We start from the raw sequence: 24,381 nt of genomic DNA on the forward strand, positions 1-24,381 counted from the left end.
TGTGTGTGTGTGTGTGTGTGTATTGGGATACCCTCCATATTTTAAAGAGGGGATGTTGGGATGCAAAGGAGTGGGGTGTATCCATGTGGGGACATGTAAAATACAGGAGATCTCTCAGTGCTTTATCTCTGCAGGCAGCACCATTACCCCCAACTATGTGGACAATGCCACCTCCAGTGTGTCACCACGGTGCACCTGCTCTGCCAGCGGGAACCAGAGAGAGCAGTGTGCAGAGTTCCTGAGCTACTTCACCAATAATCTGTGTCTGAGTGAGTGCCCGCAACTAATCAATCAATCAATCAATCAATCAACACACCAATCAAATCATCTCTCATTAAATCAATCAAACGGTAAATCAATCAATCTCTCAAATCACCTATAACCTGTGTTTGAGTGCCCACAACGAATCAATCAATCGACACACCAATCAAATCATCTCTCATTAAATCAATCAAAAACACAATATCTCATATCTATAACAACAACATAGGGGGTCTGCCGACAACTAATCAACCAATCAACCAGTTAATCAAAATATCATACTGCATCTCTATCAGTGGTACTCAAGTTGCCCTTAAGCCCTCAAGTCCTTGGTTGGAGAATTCTAAGTGCCATGTCTTATGGCCTAAGAGCAATTTCAAATTTCAAAACAAATTTGCCACAATGAGGTACAAATCAGTTGTCCAAATAACCCCTTGATCAAGGGAAAACAACAAACATTTAACAAGCCACATCACAAACCAAAATCAACCTCCCTAATAACAGGTACCAGTTCTGCAGAATATTGACATGACAATCTTTAAAATTTAAACAATAGAAAAATCCATTATTATTATGCAGGCATATCCTGGCATGACAAGGCAGTCATCATAGATTAAAGAAAGAAAGACACTGCCATATTCATAGTGTCACTGTGTGTTTTCATAGTGTTTAGCATGTGAAGTTGGCTGCTTGAACTTTGGAGAGTTAAATGGTAATTGGACATATATTCTTCTGTGCCACAAGATAATGGTTTTAATTCAGTGCTGCTTTGTGGTTTTGAGGAACATGGGTCTATTCATTATAAAACGTAGCAATTAGCTACATAAAAGACCAATGTCAATGTGTTATTGTGCAGGGCGCATGCTTAACTGACAAGGAATGAACCAAAGCAGTGTTTTTGCTAATGTGCTCACTTTCAGAGTTTGACAGGCACAGTGTCCTGCTGAAAAGAGAAGAGTCTTTGAGCTCCATCGCAGTAATGGTCAAACATAACACTATTGTCATGTGAAAACCTTGTCATATTTTTCTCAGTTCAAGCAGAAGCGTGTCATAAATATGTGCATATAAAAACACAAGGCACACAATGCAAAAAAATTGCACTTTTTTTAAAGGATATTTAGAATGGAGTTTTCTTGATCATCAAAGTGCTTCAGTTTTGCTCCAACAGGCCAAACAAGGTGAAATATGCTAATTTTCTTGATCCAGGTCACTCTTTCCAAATTATAAAAAAACGAGGGAGTGATAATGATGCTGATAGAGGCTGCTTCTGCTCATCTTTTCTGAAACTGCTTCTAAAATGCCATACCAAATTGCTCTCATCCCCTTCTATGCAGAGCAGCTGCCAGCTCAGGTCTTTTCCCTGATTCACGTCAGGAAACCAATTAAGTCCCAAACAGCTGATAAACCAACCCAGGAGACAGAAGCCACAATTGTACAAGGCCCAAGGAGTCTCTCCTTTATTCTTCGTTTTAAGATGAGAATGTTGATAGGACACCAGAAAACTACACAAAAATATCTGCTCAGACAACAGGGTACTTACCCAAGCTTTTGGGAATTCATTCTTTTTCACCCAATTCATTTTCTTCAGTTTGTCTTTCCATTTTGCTGCGCATGTCTCTGGCTCATTAGCTGATACAGGGATGTGAGTGGTCTTCAAGGACTTGGTAATTGTAGGTAATTTCATTTCCTGCAGCTTAAAGAGGCATGATGAGAAAAGCAAGAGTAAAGGCAGGGTATTGCAGAAACAAAGGGAATGTCTGCAAGAAGGAGACTTGCTTTTCAGAAATAAATGCTTGCTAAAGGGCAATTTTAACACCATAAATTAAAGCTCAACAGCAGGAGTGAGATGGGGGAGTGAATAAACCCCATACTTGCCTAGGCCCGGAGTTTGACGTGATTATGTGATCGAGTGCCACTTGTTTTCAAACCAGTGCTTGAAGAGGGCTGGAATGGACCAGCATGCCAGAACTACGTTTTGCTCATATGAGTAGCGGCACTTTCTTTTTTTTTTTGTATTTCGCTACTTCTTTCTACTGTTCTGTTACTTCTCATTAGCTGTATGTACGCCCTCCCCCCGTTTCACAATCACAGTATCTCCTTCACCAACCACCAAACCAACCCTCCCTCCACAATTGCAGTCTTCCCATCACATGGTTATCAGGATTTTGTTCCATTCTCAACTGGTCACTCTACTTCCTCCACTTATTTTTTCCACTTCAAATACTGCATCAAGCCTGTTAGTGTCCTGTGCTGTAATAAAATGTACTTGCACTTCCATATATGGGCTGTTCATTCACAAGCATTTTTTGAGAGCACATCATCAGATGCTACCAGACAAGAAAATGCTGTCAGCACCCTAGCTTCCAGCCCCTTCACCGACACCAGAAATTGAAAAACAGTATAGTCAAGAATGGACCGGAGTGCTCTGGATTGCTTCTGGTCAAAAGTGTCAAGGATTGATGGATTCTCCTGAGACACACCCACTTTGTATATTAGGCCCAGAAGCATTTTATGGAGGTAATAAAATACTTCTGGTGAAGGCAATAGTAACCGTGTTAAAGTATATAAAAATGTAATTTTTAGGGCTTCTCTTTTACTGCAATGTCCTCTGTCGATTCTGGAGAGTGTAGACTAGTGCTCGTGTCCTCTAAAGCACATGCATCCAGTCTCTCCTTCTTTCTGCTTTACAACTCAAAGTGAACTGTGCAGTCATTAAACTCATGGTCAGTACCACATATTATATACTTTGTGTACAAAGGACAAATTGCTTTAGCTGGACATGCCATCTAGGAGTATAATCTTTGAATTACTGATAGGAATTTTTTCATGTTCATACAGCAGGATTGGACAGTCAATAGTCTCAATGCCTGGGACTACAATTATTATGTCCTGAACTACTAAACCGCAATGCTTCAAGGCCCAGGGACTAGTGACTTTTTTATGTTGCTTTGTATGAATGCTGTTTTCATGCCAACAGACTTCTTCTCATGTCTTAATATTCACTCAGGAAGCTATGGTTCTTCCCAGTTAAATCCAGAATTCCCATTTTCAGGCAAAGAATATCACTATACTATACTTTACAACAAAGCAAGTCATACTATAACATGGACCACCGCTCTCTTCTGGCTATTGCATCAGAATGTAAATACTAATATTGCTGGTCTGAACAACCATTAACTAAATTGAAATTTGAGTTGCTTCAATTGGATGTTGAATATTGAGCATTCTAACTTAATCCAAATCACAATCCATAAGGAAATAATGGCCTTGTGATACAGTGTGGCTATAGTGGAAGCTAAATAGCTTTTCCCAACTATTTTCTGTGTTCCTGTGTTTTTTCAGAGAGGTAATAAAACCTTCCATGAGAGAAGAGAGCATAATAAACCAAATGTGTGTGCATAGATACAAGCCTTAGCATGTCTTAATTGCCTAAAGAATTTATTTAAAAGTCTGTGAAATTGTATAGACCATATACATAATAACCTGTTTTGGAGCATACTGTCCCTTCTTTGTGTCATATTCTAAAAACTAGCATCTGACAATGCCTAATTATAATCCATCCAAAGACAAATGAAACCTAACATAAACTAACAACATAGAAAACTTAATTACTGATTTGTAAAAAAACAAAAAAACAAAAAAAACAAAAAGAAAACGTAATAAATTATGCATAAACAATATAATGTCAGTGCCTCAGTAGCAAATTGTAGCTAAATCATAACTTAGGCCCAATGATGTCAGTATGACTGAAGACGAGCAATCCAGCACACCTTCTTTCCTTCCTTCTAAGCAACAATCTCACAAGATTGCCTCCCCTCTCTGACAACCAAACCATCTCTAAAACCACATAACCTTTACCAAATTATACATCATGCACAGAATAGAAATATAATAGAAATTAAAGTGACCATTGGCAGTTGCCCTTCTTATGATATGGATGAGAGAAGCCCCCTGTGGGCTGGGTGTTAAAGTGCCATGCTTAACAGACCTTTCCAAATATTTACATGGAGTTGTTGGCGCTCTTTAGAGAACTTTCTCTGGCAGAAACCCATGCTCAAGGCCCAGTGCCCTAATCTCACCCCAGCTCATTAGACCGCTCCCCAGGCATCTTTTGGCTGGGCAAAGCCTGTACTTCCCTGCCAATGTCCTCACAATACCACTCTGTGGGGGAGTTAATAGAGCAGGATGGACATGTTTCCCAATTACTGCTCAGGGTCTGATGGTTCTTGTCATCCTTCTTGCATAAGTAGCAAAGGAGAGAATCTGACACCCCAACGGGGGTGCCGGGGGGGCTGAAGCACAGAGTTACGTACATTGGTGGGCCACTGTCATGAGGATTGAGGCTATTGCAGGTCCAAATGGGAAGGCAGTCTGGAAATAGGGATTGCTGTGGTCTCAGCCACCATTGGGCATTTGTAAAGGGGGGTGTGGGGGGGGGGGGGGGGGTGAAGCACAGGGCTACGTACATCGGTGGGCCACTGTCAGGAGGCTTCAGACTATTGCAGGTCCAAATGGGAAGGCAGTCTAGAAATAGGGATTGCTGTGGTCTCAGCCACCATTGGGCATTTGTAAAGGGGCTGAGAACTGCACACTACCATGGGCGGTTTTACCATAGGCCATAGGTAGGCAATTGTTTGGGGCCTCGTCCGCCGAAGGGGCCTCGTGAATTTGTTTCCTTTTTTTTTTTTTTTTGTTGTCACTCCAACCGAATGATAATCTGTAATAGATAAAAATACATCTGTCTACATGTAAATGTGGGCCTATCCAATTAAATATCTATATTTGCCAATATTTATTATCACCCACATTTCACATTTAATGGACTATTCCACCTTGACCTTCCTGCATAAAGCACCTAATCAATGGCGTAGAAATTTGAGTTGCCATCAGAGACAGAGAGTCACAATCTTTGTTACCATAAAGCATTTTCAAAGTGGATTTGAGAAGAGAAAGAGGAAGAAGGAAGATGCCCAGTTTAAGGAAAGTTTGCCTAAACTGACAAAATTCTTTAATAAAACAGCCAGAGACTCCACGACGGAGGAGCAACAAGTAGAATGAGAGCACCTATTATCGACCACCCTAACCATAGTGTATTTACTTCGTATTTATGAGAGCAAACTGGACATTGTTACCTATTTAAATGTAAGTTCTGTAAAAAATGCACATAATAAATTGTCTAAATGTAAAAAACCAACTTCATATATATTTAGTTAGATTTTGATATAGTAATACAGCCATATTTACTATATCAACTTTAAGACAAGCAACAGGCTCGGAATTATCTCATCGCGACCCATTAAATCCAATACATGTCCTCTTAGCAACCAAAATCTAGTGCTGGACCACCTCTGAGTTATTTGCCGGCACATAAAAAAAATTGCGAAAGTACTTTAAAAAAATAACTACTGGAGGATAACGAGGACATTTTTCCTACATAACTAGGTACAGGTTGTTACCGATATTTCACCTATTTTTTCACATATAGCTGCAAATCAGTTTACGTTTGTCGAACGAAGTTGGTTGATAATAGGTGCTCTCAATCTAGCTGGTGTAACGTTAGTTGAAGAAGCTGAGCTAGCTAACGTTAGCAGCCTTACTGCTGCCTCAGCCTGTTGTGCACCCACCGCACCTACTACAATTTCTAGCGTTACTGCCTCTGCTGGTTGCGGTGAACCAGCTACAGTGTGGGAGAAAAATGTCAGGGGCGACACCGATAGACAGCAGCAGCCCACCACAAACCAGACACCCATTCAGACCAGGACTTTTACCCCTAGAGAATAGTGGATGTTCAAATGCCTTATCAAAAAGCATGTTCTATACTTTTGTCTTGAAAGAATTAAAGATTATGTACTTACAATCTTTTTCTTGCCGTATTGTCTTCTTCTAACTGACTGAAGGTCATTTGATGTTCTTCAGTTAGAATTCTCATTTGGGTCTGTCCTTTAGTTCTGTGGCTTTGTTAACTGAAAAGAGCTGCCTCCAAATAGTTTTTGTTCACTAGCTATGATTGCGTTAAGCAAAATGGAGAAGAGTCTCACATTGGTCTTTGCCTGGGGCCTCCAAATCACTAAAACTGCCCCTGCATGCTACTCCACACTGTGAATCATCAGCCTATTTGAGACCGACCCACATTTCTACATGTAACCATTTACAGCAAAATCACCAATCATGCGAAGCAAAATGGAAACTGTGCATGATTAAACACACCTGCCAACGAATACATTTTACAGACATCCTATTCAGATATCTGTATCAGAATCAGGGGTTAAATTGGGGGTGGAGCGCATGGGCGGCGTCCACCCAACTAAATAAATAATTTTGACCGGCAGTTTTACAAATAACTATGACAATCCAGTCCATTTTTTGTATGCTCCAGTCCATGTGTTCCCTCTAGCCAGTTACTCGCTCAACCAATCAAAAAAAAGAAAAAAAAAACTCAGGAGGAAGTCGTTTATATAGACAGGCACAGAAAGAAAAATATCGTTGATTGTCTTGATTGTTTGGAAGTGGACGCGGTAGGTAATTTCATTAACTTGTAATTTCATCTATGCAACATTTTAAAGAGAGATTAATAAACAGCCCCCACGAATGCCGGCTATTATTAACAGCAACTTTGATTGCTTGAGCAGAATCAGCAGGTTGCTGGTCAGCAGCTAAGCTAGGATTGAATATTTCCCACATACATAACGCGACTGGTGAGCTGAAAATTGGTGGTGCGCAAAACTTTCCTTTAAACTAATCATTGATCTCAACCTGTTTTCAGTAGTAATTTTTCCTTTATTATCAAGCGTGCCAATGATCGGACTAATCAAATGGCAAATGGCAAGTAGCCTAACACCGTGTTAGGGGGATTAAATCATAAATTCAATTTATCCGTTAAAAATCCGTTTTAATCACCAAGTAGTCTACACTTAACAGACAAGATACACCAGTCTGTTATCTACCGTGTTAACTTTCAGAATAACCAGCAAAAACCAAACCTGCACTGCAATTTTGTTTACAGTCTACGCATTGCAGATATTTGCCATGAATTCGTGGAGAAAGAAGTGCATGTATACACAAATAATGTTGATTAAAAATGTGCACAATTTCGTACTGCAAATGAAAATAAATGTAGGCTATAAGGCCTAGGCTACTCGCTAAAACTTCCTGTTTGGGGAGAGCTGGCTATATATGATAGTATTGCTAGTAGCCTATTTTACGGATTGATTGCATTGATACTCAAGGAAAATCAGGGGAAGATTCCGCCACTGCTTAGTGATTAAAACAGATTTTTCTAAATCACATGTATCATTTAATCTCCCTAACACAATGCAAAGAAGCTGTGTGTCCCTTTCCAATTGCTCAGTCAGATCGTTTGCATGCTTGTTAATCACTGAAAATTAATTAAAACAGTTTGAGATCAATGATTAGTTCAAAGGAACGTTTTGCACATCACATCAAAATCATCAATTTCCAGCTCACCAGTCACTGGTTTTATTTTGTTTCAATTCGACAGTTTAAGAAAGATGGATAAAGGAGGAAGAAAGGGAGGACAAAAGAGGAGGATGACTTATTATTTTCGTGGGTAAAAAAATTCTCAGCATTAATGATACTCAATAAACTTGAAATATTTCATGTAAAAGCTTGCATCAATAGTATACATTCTTTTTAAAACATTATTTTCCTTAATTACAATTATGTGCACAATACATTAAAGATACTACTTTTTTGAGCTGAGACATTCAATGGTTTGTACCTTTTTTCACACACCTCCCACCGGATCTCAGGGTCCACCCACCTCCCAAATCCCAATTTAACCCCTGATCAGAATCAACTGTGAATCAACAGAATCAACAAAGTCAACACAACAGCAGCAATATCTATTTCAACACCGAGGGGCAGACATACACATGGACATATTAATTTGCACAAACAAAAATAGACCAAGAAACAATGACGCCTCTTAACTAATTACAAATCGTCACTGGGTTGACAAATGACAGAGGTATGGATTATTTATCAAGGTGTTCTATGAAAGGTAACTAGGTATTTTCAAATTTCAATAGTTTTTATAAAGTGATGTAGTTGTACATTAGGTTGTGTGTTAGGAAGTAGTTTGAGTGCATTTTGAAAGAAGTCTTTAATTATCTTCCCTGATTCATCAAAGTGACTTTCACTATCACACGTTGCAGACCTGCACATCCAGAACATTTTCTCTTTGCATTTCATTACCCTTCATCATATTCTCCAGTTGGGTTTGTTTGGCATTTTCACTCACTGTTATCTTTTCATGAGGCCCTTGATTTGCCTGTGGCTAAACTCCAGACTCGTTTGCATGTCCTTTAATTCTTTGTGTCGCACATCAAGTAATGAGTTAAGAATGAATGGAGGACAGGACACTCACCTCTGTTTCATTTGTTGCCTCGAGATCTTCCCATCGATAGAGGAATTGTGGTAGTGTTTCTTTTAGCCTTGCGGTGTGGTGTCGTCGTGCTGGTTGGCTGTGTTTCAAACCATGGACATGATGCACATCCTGCTGATCTGGTTGTCAATGTGTTCCTGCAGAAGTTCTACGTGTCTCATTTTGTTTTCTTTGTCCAGTATGGTGTGATATATGGAGAATGTGGGAAAAATCACAGACATTCATTTCTTATTTATTTTTATTCTTATTATTTAAAAATGAGTCGGATTTCGAGGACATGCCATTGTTTTGAAATTCCTTCTTTTAAATTTAAATGTATTTTTAACATATTTGCATTATTTATTTATTTTAATGTATGCACCTTAGGCTACAATCATATGGAGGGTGCATTGTAAATAAATTTATTATAATATATAGTGAAATATATTTCTTGGTTTTGGATCGGTTTTCTTTTATATTTTTACTTTTTTCCATATGGGGGCCGAAAAAAACAATTTATGGACATAGTTTATGGCACACACATGTGCAAATGGACACACATGCACACACACACACACAGAGGAAACATTATGACCAAATGTCTGAAAACCAAAGGACAGCCTCCAGGTATTTTCACATGTTCAAGGTTCCCTTATCGTCTTTCCTACTTTAAACAAAGCTCTTCCCTCTAGTGTGTGATTACTTTCCCTTATTATCACCATGGTGATAATATTTTGAATTTCACTTGACCTGTTTAAGCAAGGCTGTGTGCCTCCAGAGAGTGGTGTCTGGTTTATTTTAGTCATGAGATCACTGAACCTGTTAGAGATGGGGGGAAAAAATGACAATGAAGAACCACCCTTACTTGTCTGTGAGTTTGAGTGAGAGCGATAGTGAGACAGGGAGAAAAGAAAGTTGCAAAGAAGCACGGGAGAAGAGTGGGGAATAGATGGCGGAAAGAAAGTGGAAGCGGAGTGAGGCGGAGAGGTGAAATGAAAAGAGGCAAGAGAAATACAATGACACCTAGACAGAAGCAGAGACCCATTTTGAAATCCTTCAAAATATGAAACCAGGTGTTGCATAGGCCTACGTAGGCAGGGATGAAGGCCCACTTGTCCAGCTCCAGTTACTGTACACAGACACACAGAGTCCAAGTTAGACAGGCACATAAGCACAGTTACACATTTACTCAGGCACAGGGGTCTTGCCCTAGTCTTTCAGTCATATTTTGCATCAAGGTCAAGTATTTTCACAAATAAAGAAGAATGTAATGCCACTCTCTGTTCACAAACAGGAAATGCCATTGTGGCATTCGGGAATGGGACAGACATTAATGCAACACCAAACCATCCAGTGCAGCCAAGCCAAGCGACGGACAGCGAAGATATGACCATGATTCCTCCGGTCGCGGCTGAGACCGAGCGCAACATCCTGAGCCCTCTCATGCCTACACAGGTGTGCTGTTCCCCAAAACCAACCTTTCCCCAGTAGTTCTAAAACTCAGTCTTGGGGACTCTGCGTATGCTGGCTTTCATTCCATCCATAATTGCAATCCAAAATTTTTTACAAGCTGTTCATTTTTCTTAATTTGATGCTTTTCATGTTTTGAGAGATTAATTCCCCTCTTAAGCCACATTATGTCAGAAATGACTATGCATGCCATTAAGTTACATATTCACATGCCTATCGTGCTATATTGTAAATGATAACACAAAAAGAAGTATACAAAAGATAACTGGTCAAATTAAAGACTGAGGTGAATAAATAGGCTCCTAATTGGTGAAAGTGTGGGTACCTGGCCTCTAAAACTAACCATGTGGTAGATAATGAAGAATTCAAATACAATGAAAATAATAACAAGCCAAACCTGTGTTGTGTTTAAGGAATTAATTATTAAAGAACTTAAACTTATGTGTTCAACAACCTTAATTGACAAAGATACTTGCTGTAACAATAACCAGCATCCACATGCATATCACAAAGCCAGGTTCTGTGTTGAGGATCTGAATTTTAATATTGTGTATGTGTGTGTGTGTGTGTGTGTGTGTGAATGTGTGTGTGCTTATTTTTGCCTTTTATGCAAGACATACATAGTTGCAAAAACATATGTTGTATTTATGGGAGACCAGCAGCTATATGGTTGTACTGTAAAATCTCTCTCTCGCTCCCTCTCTCTCTCTATCATATCAGGCCTCAGAGAAAGACAGACTCTGGGTGGAATCCACCCTCTCGTCCACCGGTCTCTCCAGCCACGCCATCACCCCCTTCCACCTGACCGCCTGGACCAGCCTCCTGCTAGTGCCTGTGGTCTGTCTCCACCACTAGTGGGGGCACAGCCACTCTGGACCTCCCTATGAACTGTGTATGGGGGGATGGGCGGGAGGGGTGGATTGGGGCATTTGTATGTGAACTAGGGGAGGGGCGGTGGCAACAGAGCCTGACCTCCCACCTCCCCCTGCACATATGGTACAGTTATTTCTTTACATTATCTTTAATCTCAGCAGTCTGACCACACCTTTAAGGGGTCTGAGGGAAAGACACAGAAGAGAGAGAGATACATTTAGAGAAAGTCAAAAGAGACAGAGATAGGTCTATTTATAAACTTATATGTGCATATTCAAAGACTTTCTCAGTCAGCCCCCACAGAAACAAAACTGCCGTCTTCAAATATCATCAGTTATACATATGTACAGATTTATTTAGTGGAACGCAGGGAGAAGGGGTGGGGGGGTCAGGAGGGCTGGAGGGGATTTCAGGGAGGGGACGAGGGCTCACAATTAAAAGTCTCCTCTTCAGCACAGCAAAAGTGTGTTTTTGACGTCTTGTTGTCTGCTGGATGAACGACAAGAAGGGAAGACTATTTTTTTGTAATGATACCCAGATATCAGCTCACGTGGATCGAGGTGGTGATTCATGTCATTTTCAATCATTATTAAAAAAAGAAATAAAAATAATAATTAAAAAAGCGTACACACCAAAATGTATTTTAGAAAAACAGCACAACTAAATTGAATTCAGTGCTTGGATACTTCGTATTCTTTGTTTTGTACAGTGCCTAATACATTTATCATGTTTGGATGATTATCTTGAGGAAACAGGGACCCATAAGAGAGGAACTGGTCTAGTGAATACTGGGATTGCACAGAAGCTGAGAAGAGCTGGATTACACTTCTTTAGTTGTGTGTGCACACCAGTCAGGCCATTTGTTCAATACCGTAAAATTGCATAAAATAATCGCAAGTCATTCCCACTGCAAGCAAAAGATCCAGAAGTGGACATGTTTTTTTGACCACCTGGAATTTATCCAGATAAGGACAGTACTTTATCCAGATTGGTCAGTTCTTCACAACCAATAACTGACCTCTTGGATTCACAATGCCAGGGCCGCATCAATTACATTGTTCTCTCCGAAGGACTCTTCGAATTCAGAGATCTGTTGCCCAGTCTGTTTGATAATCATTGTGAAGTTTTGTCTTGTACAAAGCAACAGTGCTGTGATGGAACTCTCTGGGTAGGGGTGGGAGTGGTGTTTTTGACTGTGCTGGTTTCAGGACCTTCACTGAAGTTTGCCACAGGATCAGGATTTGGGCAGTTGATTTTGCACAGCAGGATACATGTTATTTGCTGCAAATAAAAGCTACCAGATAATACCTAATAAAGCCTATGGTTTCTCAATGTTTCCAATGTATGCTGGGAAGAGTGCATTTGGCAAGCCGCTCTTGAGGATGTCAATCCTGGTAGAACTTATGTTTCTCACTGCTTTGAGCAATTGTGCAGTCAATACACTTGACAATGGATCATTAAGGTTGTTTGCTCTGGCACATGTAGATGTCAATGTGAATTCAGTTCTCCTTCAGGACAAACCAAGTATTATTCATTTCAAAAAGTAACAGCCAAAGCAGAAGGTGGATTATTTCTACCCTTGCAACTGAAGTATGGCCAAGATGACAACTGGTATTCTTATTCATAGCTTTGTTTGTGACTTGAATAACATCTGGTCTTCTAGAGCTGGAAAACATCTGTCACCTGGAGACAACACATGTGCAGAAACAACATATCAAATTAAAAATCTAGCAGCAGAGTGGTAAAATGGTCGGCGTGGTGCAAAAGGGTCAACTTCTGTCCCTGACATTGCAGAAGTGTTCTGAATTGGTGACTCCTAATGAATAGTCATGAAGGAGTGTGGCAATCCAGACAATACCTGAATCTCCTTGTAAGTACAACAAATCAATACATAATCTTGTTTGTACATTGAACATTTGTATTGAAATTGTTTCATCATTATTAATATCCTATTCCCTGAAGGTGGCTCATAGTGAGCACAATAGATAATGATGATACTAATCTTAAAAACAAACGTTGTTTATAGAGTGCTTTTCCTGCAGTTCACTCAAAGCACACACTTTCAATTAATGCAGAAAATCATACATTGTGAAACATTTAAATTTTATTAAATTGTTTTTGCACAAGTTAAAATAAGTACATTATGAAAGCATTAAAATAAGGACATTAAATTCCAGGTTCAGCAGAATATGTGTACTGTAACATATGCACTCAATGCACAGTGAACTGAAGTCTATTACATTTAACAGAAGTAGTACGGTGACACTCCCTCCCTGTTTCGGGTCATTACACAACTGGGACATGTCCCACGTCTGCACAGCCAAGCGGCACAAATCTTCTAGACTGAATTTCAGCATGGAGATTCTCCATGAAAACATAACCATGCAAAAATGAGTACTATCTTCTCTCTTCAAACCTAAAATAGTACTTAAACACTTCACAGTTTAAGAAAGAAAGCCTGCATTGGGTGTCCACAGTTTGACACGGCATGCCACCAGTGGCAGAGCTGGTTAGCAATGCGTACAGATGTCAGAGAAAATATGCCCTGCCGCGCCACAGTTTAGTGAGCATACCATGCCTTACCCATCTTTCTTCTGAGACCTCAAATGCCCTGTTTACAAAATTTTGACTACATGGAGACGTCTTCACCAGGTGGTGTGCATGAGCATGAGTGCATAACAATATTTTAATAGTCTAATATGGATGTTGTTTGGAAGCACTTCTGAAGAATTAATCTATACAGAAAATCATAATTCATTCTCCGGCCAAATGCATCTTCTTCTTCCTCCCATGAATACAACACAAATTAATTAAGCAAACAATTTCATCTTGTTATTTTTTTTAATATTAAAAAAAAACAATAGAAAAACATTATTTTATGGCACAAATTACCCAAAACACAATGTATAGTTTCTCTGTTGGAAAGCAGGCCTACTTTGCAGTATTATTATTTAATAAATATAAATATTGCAAAAATACATTCTTTACTTGATGCCACAACTCACTTACAGAAGACTTAGTCAAATGGTAAGGACCTGAAATACCCATTAAACAAAATATGTGGTTACAATGTGTACATGGTACAGTACATGGCCAAAAGTATGTGGTCACCTGATATCCAACAGGATCATAACAAAATTATGGGCATTATTATGGAGTGGGTCCACACTTTTGCTGCTATAACAACCTCCACTCTTCTGGTATGGCTTCATACTAGATGTCAGTGCATTGCTGCTGGGATTTGCTTCCATTCAGCCAGAAGAGCATTAGAGAGGTCGGGCACTGACTGGGAAATTAGTCCTTGCTCACATTTGGCTTTCCAATTGATCCCAAATGTGTTGTATGGGGTTGAGGTCAGGGCTCTGTGCAGGCCAGTCAAGTTCTTCCACATTGTTCTTGACAAAACCATTTCTATATGGACCTCGCTGTGTGCCTGGGAGCATTGTCATACTGAAACAGGAAAGGTCCTTCCCCAAATTGTTGGGGAAGAGCAGAATGTGATTGCATGTCTAGAATGTGATTGTATGCTGTAACATTACGATATGCCTTCACTGGAACTAAGGGGCCTAGCGAAAATCATGAAAAACAGCCCCAAACCAAGGGGTGTCCAGATACTTTTGGTCATATAGTGTATCTTTTACCATGGAGTGTCATTTACATTATATGAGACCCAATGTCAGAAATAATTTATCTTTTGGAGAAAGGAAAGTCCACAGATGAAATATTTCATGATTTTGATAGATGAAACGATGAAAGGCCACCATTACAGACACGCAAAAAAAGAATCCACAGATTTTGCTTTCATCTTCTAGTACTGAACACCAAAGGTTAGGATAAAGAACTTCTGAAATTCTGTATTTCAGAAGCTGTGGAAGTTAAAGTACATTTTTCAAAAACTGGTATTTTTAAAATGTTTGATCATTTTTATCAAATGTTTTAAAATGTTGAAATGGTTTATCGTAATTAATAAATATTAATTAGGAAACGCTTTGCTGCGGAGCTTGTTTCAAATTGAAGCCTATTATTATCCTAATTCTCCTGCACCCACATTTCTCTGGTTCCAACAGGGTTGAATATTGGGGACTGTATTTTATTTCTAATGTTAACCTGCATATGCACAATAAACAGATTGTTAAGTCAAATGTCATGGCAAATGTTTTTATGTACATCCTCCATTAAATTTACAAGTTGGCTTTTTGGAGACTAGCACGGTGTGGGCAGTATATTTTGGCATTCTTTTACGGCAAGCTTGACTGATGCTTCACTCACCTAGCAAAAAACCGACAAGCAAATTATGCCATTGATTGATTAATGCACCATGTGCTGAATAAATGTCAAATATGATGCCTAATCTTCTGAAATGGCAGTTAAGCAAATTTAATTTAGGTGAGTTAACAGAGTAATTCTGCATTTCCTTCGGAAACACTTTAGATCGATTAAGTTTTTTCATGCAAACAGGTGTAGGCCTAGTCTCTGTGTAGTTAACTTGTCTTGTAGTGGAAGTTCAAACAATTTGAGCAACATTGCACATTAAATTACGCCATATGCTAAGCTGTGGGCTATTCTTTTGTATTTTAAGAAGCACTATAATTATGTTGACGTAATAGACAGGTTGCTGTGCCTCAAGCTTTGAAAAAATTAAAAGCGCTATACAGTATGTGAACAATAGATGGCTTTGTAAACAACAGAACATTTTATGAACTATGTCATCTAATGAGACACAATGGCAATAATCACCACGATGAGATCAATTTTATGAACAAGCAAAGGTGAAGAGTTTGAAGCTGTCCAAAATTAACAATGTTTTCCCAAAAAGTTTGGATACTGCTCAAGAGGCACGATAACTGGCTAGACATTAATCTAGCCAGTTCTAGTGCAGCACAGGCTAGCCTAGCTTAAGAACATGAAGAGCAGAGGTACATCCATCCATCCATTCATTCTCTAACCGCTTCGTCCAAGTCAGGGTCACGGTGGCAAAGGGGCAAGCAGAACAGCCCAGACGTCCCTCTCCCCAGTGACTTCCGCTAGCTCATCCCAGTGGATCCTCAGGCGATCCCAGACCAGCCTTTGGATATAATCCCTCCAGTGTCTCCTAGGTCTGCCCCTGGGTCTCCTCCCCGGTGGCCGAGCCCAGAACACCTGCAGAGGAAGGCGCCCAGGAGGCATCCTTATCAAATGCCCAAACCACCTCAACGGACTCCTGTCATTAATCTAAATATATTTCTATTGGTGCCAAATCTTGCTGGCTGGGGTTTAGGGGGTGGTTTTTGACCAAAACAAAGGGCCCCATATAGACTTTTTGTTTAGGGCCCCCAAAAACTTTGGGCCGGCCCTGCTCTTTTAAATGGTGAGTCAAAAATATTCATTCATTACACTTAGCTAGAGTCAAAAATAGGAGTCCACGTGTAATAAATTGGCAGTTTCCATGTTTGTCTTAAAAAATTTGAACAATTTTGCTCAGAGCACCTGATTATGTTCCCTGGCCCTGTCTATCATGGTTTTCAAAGGTTTCACAAAACTCACTGAGTAATGAATGACACCAATTTTAACTTGGACAGCTCACCCTCTTATTGTGTCTCCTTGAAATGGCATAATCCTTTACACAAACATAACACTAGAACTTATCGCACTTGTCACATGAATCTAAAGCACAGAATAACAGACTGTAAACACCACATTGCTCTTGTTTAAAACAGCTGTCATAACTAAAATTCCACTTGTTAATTACTTCTTGTTCAAACTTTATCCCACAAAAAATGTTTTCAGTGCAACATAATTTGATTACTGTCACAGAAATAAGATACTGTGAATATTTCTCATCTCTTGCACCTCCAATTGATGTTGTTTGCCATTTCCAACACTCAAGCTAAACCCCTTAATGCTAAGTTAACGCCTTTCTGAGTACTGTACCGAGTCAGTAAGCAGAAAATTCAACAAAAACCAAGATTTTTTGTGACGTCTGTACATATGCCTGATGTTTGCAGAACATAGAAGCCAGCTACTTAAGTTAGAGATTGTAGATATAGTCAAAGCATAGCTGTAGCAGTTGCTTAGAATCAGTGGCAGCATTCTGATAAACGTTTGTACAGTAACAAAATATACTAATTTTATACAATGTGTGCTCCTATATACTTTTTTTGTTTAAATACAGAGGCTTGTTGATGTGAAAATTCTGATTATTCATATTCATATTATTCATTCATATCAACCTGCCATTATGCACATGGAAATTTCCAATAATGAAATATTCATTCTAAACAGAGTCATATGTGGACTGCACATAATTAAAACATTAACATATAAATGATCTATTCCCTTCTCTTTTCACTTGTGAGCAACTATTATGCATACTGTAGAGCCTTGTAGTACAGCTATGCTTTAGATAAGGAAACGTTTCGCTTGATAATCAGGCCCTCTCATCTTACTTTGTGTCTCTAACAATTACAGACAAACAGAGACAAAGCTACAGAAAGTGTCCCTGCAAATATAAAAGACACCACAAAAGTAAAGAGCACAGCACGCATCCATTGAGGATTGTGGCAGTATTGTGTGATTTCTATCATAAATAAGATTATTATCTCCTTCATCCAGGATTCATTCTGATTCCCCTGGCCTGAACAGAGACATTATATCTGTATTTGGGGGTTCAGTAGAAATAAGTCACCCACAAGGCACATGCAACCGATGTTATTTGTTTTCAGCGCGGATGCTCATGTGTATATATGGTCTTGTGAAGAGACAAAGGCTCCAATTACCCATGGCAACTGGTTGTCAGGATGCAGGAAGAATGCACATTTCTATGGAGAATATATGCACAGAATAAATTCTGAAATGCAGGGATTGGAAGGGACTAACTGTGAAGCTGCAACATACCAGTAAAAAAACCTAAAAATATGACTGATCTATAAAGCATTAAAAAAGAAATACTAAGTGCGCCCGTAAGTATTTTTGACAAATAAATCACAAGGCAAACAAGGCATTTACCACCTGGTGAGTTACTAATGAGTGTAGTTTTAAATGCAAACGCTGCATTGAGACTGAATCTTACTTTCACTAAATGCTGATTTAGAAAAAAAGATTTCTGTTCAGAGAGAAAGTAGAAATTGTGTGCAGGTTAAAGTCACAAGTGAATGGAACTGCGTGTTGCTGATTATCCCATTTTAAAGAAGATTCTGTGGCAAAAAGAAAATTGGCATTTTTAAAGAGCTGTAATGAAAGGATTGCTTGAAAAAATCCATCTATCACAATGCTTGTTCTTACTAAATTCAGCATAGGGCCAACATTTTTCTAATTTGCTGGGTTTTAAAATTACTCATACCCTATTGAGATATTCATAGAAATACACATTACGATGATTCTGTTCTCATTTTCCTTTTGTTTAAGTTTCATGCAAAATGTAAATTGAACAAAATGTTTGTGGTGTGTTGATGGGGTGCTCACCATGTAGGAAAATGTTTGGTTAAGGTACATGGACATAGAGGCTTTAAAGTGGCCAGAGGCAGCTTTAGTTAAGACACACAAAGAACTTTTAAACAAAGAACAAAAATATATCCAAATAATGTAATGTCCCAAAGAAAGGATTTAAGGAGGAATTAAATAATCTGGCGCAGTTCTTAAGCAGCCCTTAAGAAGGAACCAAACAACAGCTTTGTTAATTACCGAATATAGTCAGCTGTACAGGCCTTTAGGTGGATCTGGAGGACAGGCAACCTTGGGTTATTGTAGGAAGCTCTGACAGCATCTGAAAAGTAACTGCCTTTCTTCTCTATTCCTACCCATCCCCTTGTTGCAAATGTAAATCTAGAAGACACTTGAAATGATTTATATTCAGGAAAACCTCAATAATTGGCAAATAACCCAAGGGGAAGTGATTATTAGATTTACCAAGAACACAACGAAGTCGATTGCTGAAGGCTTTCTTAGAATGACTTGGTACCAGACACCTTATTATGTATCATCTCCCATGATGCATTTCATTAGGACATTTTGCATTGCATTACATCTGTGAGAGCTTCCATAAAACCACGTTATGCACCCAACCCTCTTTCCTGAGAAAATATAATAGTCTTTTCCAAACTCCAGGATCACTGTGCCAAGCTAAGCTCCACCACTCTCAGGACAGCGGCGCCATTCACCAAATAAAAAGGCTGTCCCCTGGTAAGTTCAGTCTGCTTCGTTCTGAAACACTGGGCCAAAATAAAGACATTACCACAGACAAACTATTGTTCCAGCAAGATTTATATCAAAAGGCTGTACAGTGTGTCACAACATCAATATCAACCAAGGCCAGCACAGTGGTTAGCCTAGCCTACTGTTTTTATTTATTTTATTTTTTTTAAAGGAAAGCTGATAGTCCACACTCCTAAGGTATCTTCCTCCAGTTTAATCAGACAGTTCTACAGCCGACAGGGTTACAGATAGAGATGGGATCACAGTACAGAAAGTGTCATGGCTGGATTCACATGTGGATTGCGAGTCAGCTGCCCAACGTACTGTCCCACAGTTTGGCTAGCCAGTGTGTTATGTAATAATTTTATATAACACATATACCAAACTAAGGGGTATATTAATTTAAGATAAACTTTAAGCCCAATGGGCAATAAAATATTCTGCCACCAAATTATGATACTGTAAAATATTTAGTAATCTGTTTGTTATTGATTATGCATTTGAATAGCTTCAGTATTTTGTAAGGTGTATTTGTTACTGTGGCTTGTTTCGTTGAAAGGAATTGGGTAATCTGGGGCCATGCCTACATGTTGTACCTGAGTTGTGTCAGCAAAGGTGTGCTTCCACAGTGGGGACTGAGTCTGGGAATCTGCACAGTGAGAGAGTGAGCCTGAGAAGCAAATGAAGTGCAAGAAACCTGGCTGAAAAACTGTTGTTGTTTTAGTTTATTTTGTTTACTCAGAACCCATGAGAAAATTTTTCATTTGTTTGTTTGTTTGTTGATTGAAGACACTCTCTCGCTCCAATAATGAAGCGTTGATGAAAACTGGAAATACCGTGTCTCCTACAGCTATTCTGACCCTCCCACTTACATTTTCAGTCATAGATCTATATTTGACTGAATGTCAAATGTGACTTGATTTTGGAAACTTTTGCTAAATAAAAGCACTGATATTTTCACTGCACAACAATATGAATACAGTCCAACTGTAGCATTCATGAAAGGGGGGTGGGGGGGGCTGTGTGTAGACAACTGGTACATCACTGTCAGATTCCCCTGGTGTGTCTGTCTCTGTTAGTCCGGTAGTGCTCTGGCTTCAAGTTGATTGGCATTTTCAGTAGAGAAGTGAGACACCCTATCAATAGCATCATCACAAAGGGGGTGAAAACTGTGCTCCTTCCCTGAATCCATCGAGTTTAAGGATGGGGGGTGGCATCAAGAGGCGTCACGGGCAAGCAGGAACCAGGCTGCCACTAAAGAGCTGAGGGCTATGAGTAAGATGGGGGCATTCAAGTCCACTGAAGTAGACAGCTTGCATAAAGAGGTGTGAGAGAGAGAGAGAAAGTGCAAGAAAGAAAGAGCGAGGAACACAAATTGTCATCTTGAAGGGCCATGGTGCTAGTTAGTGGATGCAAAGATGAGGTGTCTGAGAGCATGAAGCACTGCATCACTTGCACTCGGTGTCACCTTCGACAGTTTTGCTTGCCTGAAATAGATAGAGCTGAGAGCTCAGAACTCAGTATACCTTTTAGACCTTTGCTTCTAAGAGAACAGAAACCTGAGCTCAATTATATTCTACACCATGCCTTTATTAATTCACCTTGCAGATGGCCTTGTGTAGGTTGCCCTTCATTTATCATAAGGAACACTGTCGTTCACATACAGTTAACATTCCATAATGTAAGGTTGCTTCTGTACTTCCTATTGCCAGTCCTTACTCTATTGGACACGGAACCCAAGTCCCTCTCCGCGGTTGCAGTATATGAGGTCTCCATATTGTTACTTCAAAGCCACAACTATTGTGGATAAGTTCTAACGATTAATTGTTCCTCTTTCATTCTCTTGATCAGATAATGTAATTGATCAATCTACCAGTTCAGCAAGTGCAGTTCCAAGGTCACACAGACAGCTAATCAATATTTAAGACAATTAGAGACCTGTCAGCACAGTCTAATGACAAGTACTTACTGAAGCCACTTGAATGGAAACATTCGATACTCATTCACCAATCATACAATGTTTTGTATGAAAATAATACTTTAAACAGATCATGCTGTGAAGTACTTCACTGATTAAATTAACAAAAAATGTAAACGGTGAAATAGGATAAATAATTTAAGTAAAACACAAAATTCAAGCTCTGCAAACATCTCTCCTCCCACCAATCCAAGGCCATTATCTGAACATGAATTCTGTAATGTTAGATATTTACAAAAGATTACAAAAGGGTGCAAATGCCATGCTACGGCTGAGTACTGATTTCAGTGGTGATTCATTCCTGTTTTCAGAAATAAAGGCTCACAGCAGTGCAGTTCCACTGTGTTTAACAGCGGTAGGGTCTAAAAAGGTGCATGGCAACACTGGAGAATACATGAAAGAATCTGGTGTTCTGCTTGAGAAATCCATTTACCCCAAGACCAAAATTCTTGATATCAATGCAGAGCATTTAATAGTCATGAAAATACCCAGGATAGTGCAGGAACACTGTACCATAGCATCAGGTTGCAATGTAAAACAAAGCATCCACAAACAGTACAGACGACCTCTTCTCAGTACTCAGCCTTTTCTGTAACCAACTGGCAATATTAAATTTATTATTTCCTATTTTCTATGATGTATATTCCAGATTTATTAGAATGGCAAGTATGGCATCTCGCCAAGTCATGGCTTAGTGGGGGGGGGGGGGGGGGCATGCAGCCTATATATACAGCACTGCAGGTTTGGCACTATTCAGGGTTTCCTACAGAAATAACCAAAATAACCACAGACTCTCAGGCCTGAAGAACAGTAACTTCTGTACCTTCTGACCTCACGTGAACAGGCATAAACAACTTCACAGACCACAAGCTCTTGGTGCTGTATAGGTATAGGGCATGGCATACATGCCATCCCAATTAAAGTAAAAAATTCTGAACTACAGCTAGCTAGCCAGTGACATCAACTATACTTAAAAGTTAACTATAGTAAGCCAGCTATGGCCGCTACCTGTTTCCACACGCGACCATAACGTTGAGGTTAGCTATCTAGCTAGCCTACTCACTTCAGGCGATAATAATGTAGGAAAAAAACAGTATTCATAACAATGTATCATTTTCTTTGTCATCACCGATCATGAACTTCACAGAACTAAGCTATTGTAAGTTACCAAAACCACAACTAAAAGTTAGATATAGTCTACAGTTTAACTAGTTTCTTATAACAAATTCACTGATCACAAAATCAGTTTTTTTTATTCTCAGTCAAGTGCCATAGCTAGCGTGCATTTTACACAATCCCAACAATCTAATATTAATTCACCAAACAAAACAATTCAGTAACCAACCAATCTAGCTATGATTAGTAGCCTAATGCTGCTAATTTGTCAGAAAAAACTAAACTAAAAGAAAACCATATGATTATTTTCATATCAAAAATGGCTTGCCGCTAAGATTCTTGCTTCAATCTGCATCAGGGCCTGTTTATCATACAGCTTAAGCTGGGGTCACACTACACGATTCTTAGCCAGATGATTTAGCCATCAGCGTAGATTTTTTACGATTTGGAATAAAATCGCTCATAGGAAGCTTGATTGGGTCGTTTGGTCAGAATGGATAATCTTGTAATGTAAGTGGGTTAATGACGTGCCTCCTGACGTGCCAGCTGAGATGTCGGGGTGGCCCCGATAATTTTAAAAACGTTTGATTTCACCGGAATAATTTGGCTGGAATCTTGGTGTAAGGTAGTGTAAGATGGACAATGACATTTTTTAAAACAATGACTGGCAATGACCAATCAGATCTCAGCTCACAAAGAAAGCAAACACCTTTTTAAAAATAGTTTTACCATAGCATATACAAGACGTGTTGTACCAGAGCATGTATGTGGTTCGTAGCTACTTATTTCTTAAATAATAAATATTCTGCTGTCAAAAAAAATCTTTTATGTTATGACAGCCCCTGACAGCATAGAGGTTACCATTTTTGAAGTTTTGTTAGTATGATTTTTTAGGTTATGAAAAGAAAAAAAATTAAGTAGGCTAGTGTCAGCTAACAGGGTTGCTATGGGAAACGGGCTAAAAATAACTATTAGCCTGAACTCAAGCATTAAACACTAAGTGCACAAGGTGAAAGACAACGTGCATGTCTTAACAACAATTCTGTCCAAGGCCAGCAAATCCAATTCACTTTGCAAAGCACCCCAATAGTTTATCACCTCAGTACAGCCCAGTGTCTTTTTCATGGGCAGCCATTGATGCACTCTCTAAAAACTAGTGATCAAGCAGTTCTTAAGCCCTTTGCTGCTAAGTATGTTGAACTACATCATTCAGTTTCTTTGAGCACAGAAGAAATTTGTAACTTTATGTGAGAACTTTTCAATATACCTCAGCAGCAGGTTGTTCCAAAATTCCTCATACAAATATGTGCCAAGTACCCACAAATATCAGATGTGCACATCTGATAATCTTCAATGTTACACATGAAAGATTATGTAAGGACTGAGGTCAGGCCACCTAATGTCATTGTCAGAGTTGGGCTACATTTCCTCTCTCCATGTTAATCCCAAAGCACACAACATGTCTATAGAAGAAAACTGGACAGAACTTGCTGGACACAAATGTTTTTTCCTGCCAATCTGAGTACTTAGTTGAACGTGACTGTTTTGGTCAAACACGAAGATTGTTCCATGTCCAACTAAGACTTTGGAAACAGAAAGACGAGAAAATGTTACACAAAATACGAAGCAGCAAGATGTGAAATTTCCTGCAGCACACAGGAGCAATTTTTTTTTTTTAGGAAACACAAGTACTAGTTGTCCTCCATTATTTTCCACAAAGGACATGACATTTATTCTGGACACTATATTTCTGTCTTTTCAGTCCCTAGAACAAAATAGTGGATGCGTGCCAATAACACAAAGACTACATCGGAGGGGCGGCCAAAAAATTCTAAGGATATGTACATGGCCTTTTATGAAAAGATGTAACATTTGGAGTAGAATTGAAACCTTACAGGTTGAGGTTAAAAAAAAAAATACACAACCACATGGGACGGAAATAATTGGCATGCCCCCAAAAATGTATGCATTAGGAAGAAAATCAGCATAGAATATTGCATATACTGTAAATATAGAATGTGTATAATAATTTGGCTAAATTGTTTTAAAAGTGCAGAGTAATGTTTAATATTTTTATGAATAGCTGTTGCAAATGGAGTTCTGACATTATGTAATCTGTATTAATTTGTAT

General features: G+C 39.1%; 1 protein-coding gene across 1 annotated transcript in view; it reads left to right on the forward strand.

Annotated features, from left to right (window-relative positions):
* The window catches only part of gfra4b (GDNF family receptor alpha 4b), a 190,726-nt gene extending 178,432 nt beyond the window's left edge, over positions 1–12,294 (forward strand). The window contains exons 6-8 of the mRNA XM_064344172.1: positions 135–269; positions 9,939–10,099; positions 10,835–12,294. Coding sequence (XP_064200242.1) covers positions 135–269; positions 9,939–10,099; positions 10,835–10,969 — 431 coding nt within the window. The 3' untranslated portion in view covers positions 10,970–12,294. The remainder of the gene's footprint in view (positions 1–134; positions 270–9,938; positions 10,100–10,834) is intronic.
* The last annotated feature ends 12,087 nt before the right edge of the window (positions 12,295–24,381 follow it).

Source organism: Anguilla rostrata, chromosome 7 (genome assembly GCF_018555375.3).
Source record: "Anguilla rostrata isolate EN2019 chromosome 7, ASM1855537v3, whole genome shotgun sequence".
Lineage (NCBI taxonomy): Eukaryota > Metazoa > Chordata > Actinopteri > Anguilliformes > Anguillidae > Anguilla > Anguilla rostrata.